Source organism: Mus caroli, chromosome 14 (genome assembly GCF_900094665.2).
Source record: "Mus caroli chromosome 14, CAROLI_EIJ_v1.1, whole genome shotgun sequence".
NCBI lineage: Eukaryota > Metazoa > Chordata > Mammalia > Rodentia > Muridae > Mus > Mus caroli.
In genome coordinates, this window is record NC_034583.1 from 60,460,458 (window position 1) to 60,464,533 (window position 4,076).

The following is a 4,076-nucleotide window of genomic DNA, read 5'->3' on the forward strand; positions in this document are numbered from 1 at the left end:
TCTGTCTGTGTCTCTGTCTCTGTCTCTGTCCCTCTGTCTGTCTCTGTCTGTCTCTGTCTGTCTGTCTCTCTGCTCCCCCCTCCCCCGTGCTTCTCCATTCCTCCCCCGTGCTTCTCCATTCCTGATGTTTTCCCTCCCCCTTGCCTCAGGCCAAGCGCATCCCCTCGTGCTCCCTGTCACAGCATCTCTCTAGGTGCCAGCTTCTTCACCCAGCAGAGAGGGGAGGAGTCATGTTGGGAGGTCAGCACCCTTCCAAGGACAGTGTTAGTGGGTGTGAGCAGTTAACGTGACTCCAAGTGACTTCCATCACCATCCTTCCCCTGTGCTAAGTCTGCTCCAAACCCAAGGACTCAGTTTGAATAGGCCAAAACCAGTTTCACTTTGGCAGAGTTTATTCTGGTGCCGTGGCAATGGGAGGTTGTTGGTGGGAGGATTCCCAGGTAAACAGCAAGCACAGTTTGGTCTCCAGGGACTCAAAGAGCCCAGGCTCAAGTTGACTGCACAGACGTCGCTCTGCTTGTGTGTTTCCTGTGCCTGTTATGAATATGAACTTGGTAAGACATTTGTAAGTGGAAAAGCTATTTTAATAAGCTTTAATAAGGGATGGTTTATTTGGGGTGAAACTGTTTTCAGGATTACTGTGCAACAAAGTGGTCGATCCTGCGGGAACGCTTTGACCGAGGACTCTATGCCTCTCATGCCGACCTCCATCGACTGAAGTAAGTAGTCGACACTCGAGTCCTAATCTGCCCGGTGACCCTCTTTATCCTCTGTTCTTCTATACCCTTAGCCTCTTTCCAGTGGGACACGTTTTTGTTAAGGGTTTTCTGCTCAGTTTTGAAATCTTTGTCCCTGTTTGCTCTGCACATCAGAGTTGTATGGGATGCCGCCCGTTTCAGTTTCCCTGTCCCCGCCCCCCCGCCTGACTCCCCAGGACATTAATGCTATGGTTTATAAGATCCCTGTGTTTCACACTGGGGCAGTGACAGAGTCTTATCGCTTATTACTATGACTTATCACTTACTTAGTCCAGCACTTAGTAAAAGGGGGAGGGGCTCTAATAAACATTGAGGCTCGGCTGAAAGGATCCTCCTGCATTTACCTTCTGCCTTAAAGAGGATGGGGTCTCCAGGAGCTGGAACGCGGCAGCGTTTGCTCAGTAAGTGATGGCGTGCTGAAGGCATGTGGAGGGTGGCATCCCACAGAAGCAATTTGGTGGTGCTGTTTCAGGCTAGTCAGTTCCGACAGTAAACTGCCCTCTCTGTAGGGCTACAGCCTGAGCTCAATAATCACGTAGCAGCCACATGTGCTGCCTTCTCAGAGCTGGCCCGTTGCAAGCTGGGGACGACAGCCTGGCCGACCCGTGTCTGTGCTTGGCGTCTGTAGGTATCAGTGTTTCAAATCAGCCTGGATGTTCGAGGTGTTCCACAGAGGCTTCTCCTTTCCTGTCACCTACAAAAGCCTGAAGACAGCCTTGCAGGTGTATGACAAGGAAGTGCAGTGGACCCTGGGGGCCATCCTTTACCGGACCCGCTTCCTGCCCTTGAGGTAGGCTTGAGAGAGGCACAGGCATGGTTCTCTGGAGCGCGCTGCCTCCTGGTGGCTGTATTCTGTGGATGCATCAGAGCTGTGAGGCTAGCCAGACTAACTTGGGTTAGTTATCTTTGGTTAGTTAACTTGGGTCTTCTCCATCTCCCTCCCAAGGGGCTTCCTTTTCTCCCACAGCATAACAACTCTCTGTGGTGCCACCCTGTGTCCCATTTGTCTGTCCCCTAACCCCTGTAGAAGGGTCCATTTAGTGGTGATCCTTATGGCTTCGGGCTCCTTCTGTGATAGTATAGTATCTAGGATTGCAAAAGAAACTATTGTATTGAAGCACATCTGTGACACTGTGGTAGCAGACAGACTTGTGATGTAGGGGTACATCATTATGAGTGCACTGTCTTGCAATGTCTGGTAGCAGAACCATCTTGTCTGTTCCTTCAGCATGGTGATGACTGACAGCTGAGGCGTCGGCCTTCAGAGTGGGCCCAAAGCATCAGTCATCGTCCTTAGCACCCAAGTGTCCGCTAATACTTTTAAGACTGTGGCATTGTCTGTGTAGACATGACCAAAGGAGATCCTAGATTCCAGTCCACACTTGGTCACATAAAGACATACAGCTTTCTTTATTCAAGTTCTCAGACCTAGCTCAGATGACCACATTTAAAACCTTATTTATCTACTGTTCTAAGTTGGGTCAGCTCCAAAAATTCTGTTTAGGAGCCATTACTGATTACACAAATATCCACATGAATGTGTTTGCCCCACCAACTTCCTTGTAAAAACAAAACCCTGGGACCTACATTTATCAAGTGTGTGTTGATGAAATGATAACGCTCATGTCTTAAGGACATGCTTCCACATGTCATTATCTGAGTGTTAACAACATAGTTGACAGGGAACCCACTTTGGGCTTGCCATCCCCTGGTCTGAATGTAAGGAAAGCCAGGAACAGCAGACCCTGCCTGGCACCCTTCTCATTGTCGTTTCTGTTTGTCTCTGTGCCACAGAGACATCCGGCAGGAGGTGTTCCGAGCTGGCCACGCACACTGGCGGGGCGTGTCCTTCGTCTACAACCACTATCTGTTCTCCGGTTGCTTCCTGGTCGTCCTTCTGTCCATCCTTCTCTACCTGCTGCGGCTGCGGCGCATCCACCGCAGGGCGCCCCGCACTGGCTCTCTGTGGATGGAGGAAGGCCTGCCCTCCCAGAAGGGCCCTGGGCCCTTGTGACAGACACTGCGTCAGCCTGAAGAAGACTCTACAGGAAAAGCCATTTTCACCTCAGGGTTTCTTGTATGCTCAGACGGTTTTGTTTGCCCCTTTCCTTTCTGTTACAAAAACCCTCTGATTGTAAGCCCTGCTGTCTAGAGGTACTACCATTGTGAACACAGCTTTAACAGGAGGGGTGGGCATAGGGAGTTCACTCTGCCACACATGAGTAAGGTTGGTAGGACATGCTGCACTTTCAGCACACGCACTTGGATGCAGTGCAAGGGGACAGAGGCAGGTTCCCATCAGTGTGGGTGGCACTTCAGAATGTCCTGGGATGGAACCAAGCCGTGAGTTAGACCCTCTTTCCTCTCCAAACACCTCAACCTAGAAGGGAGGCGTTTGGTTTTATTTGCTGCTCAGGTCCATCACCATCGGTGTTTTCTTGACAGATGTAAGACTTTAGTCTTTCATAGGAAAAATCGACAAGATGGTGGCACAGGGAGGTGACACTGAAGAGTGGTCAGTGATGAGAGCTCCAGAGGCGAGCCATGCTCTGCCACAGACAAGCACACACCTGCAAAGCAGCCGCGCTTGTCTCTGTGGCCCTCTCAAAGCAGCCTTGGGGTTTGTTTGAGTGCTCATTTGTTTTGTTTGTTTGTTTGTTTTTAAACCAGAAAGTTCTTTAAGTTCCCCTGGTCCATAGGTCTGAGAGAAAGCTGAGTGTGCCCTGCAGGCGCCCAGCGCCTCTGAGCCGAAGGTCTGTGCTGTTGAGCTGCCCCAGGCTCTTCCTCTTCCAAGCTGTCACCCCACTGTTCAGATCTCTTCACTGTTTTTCTTCAGGACACCCCACACATTGCCTGACAGTCCTTGTTGTCACGCTGTGGTTGCAGCTGTCGTTGGCAATGCCACTGTAAGCCCACACCGTGGAAGAGCCTGAATTTAAAATAAGAAATAAATGCACACGTTGAAAACAGACTTGACATTTTAAATAGAAACCTGAAAAGGACAACCAGGGACATGCGAGGCTGGTGGGAGCTTCGCTCATTCATTCGTTCATTCGTCCACTTGCTCGTTTGTTCTTATGCTGTTGATTTATGTCAGAAATGTGGGGATCCCTGCACATGGGGGTCGTTTTATTTTGGTAGTGATGGTGACGCACATACTTCCTACCTCCATAACATGTAAGTTGAAGTAGTCGGCAGTAGATGGGTATTTGGAGAACCTTCAGCTGCTTATTCAAAACTGAGAGAGAGAAGAACTGCGACTCCAAAGCCCTGTCACCCTTAGAGAGAGACCACTTAAGACTTCACATTTATGAAAGA

General features: G+C 50.0%; 1 protein-coding gene across 2 annotated transcripts in view; it reads left to right on the plus strand.

The window, feature by feature from the left end:
* Positions 1–3,729, plus strand: part of LOC110309260 (ectonucleoside triphosphate diphosphohydrolase 4) — a 29,836-nt gene extending 26,107 nt beyond the window's left edge. For both annotated transcript variants that reach the window (XM_021181808.1, XM_021181809.2), the window contains exons 11-13: positions 634–719; positions 1,387–1,548; positions 2,553–3,729. In XM_021181808.1, the coding sequence (XP_021037467.1) occupies positions 634–719; positions 1,387–1,548; positions 2,553–2,772 (468 nt within the window). In that variant the 3' untranslated portion in view covers positions 2,773–3,729. The remainder of the gene's footprint in view (positions 1–633; positions 720–1,386; positions 1,549–2,552) is intronic.
* The last annotated feature ends 347 nt before the right edge of the window (positions 3,730–4,076 follow it).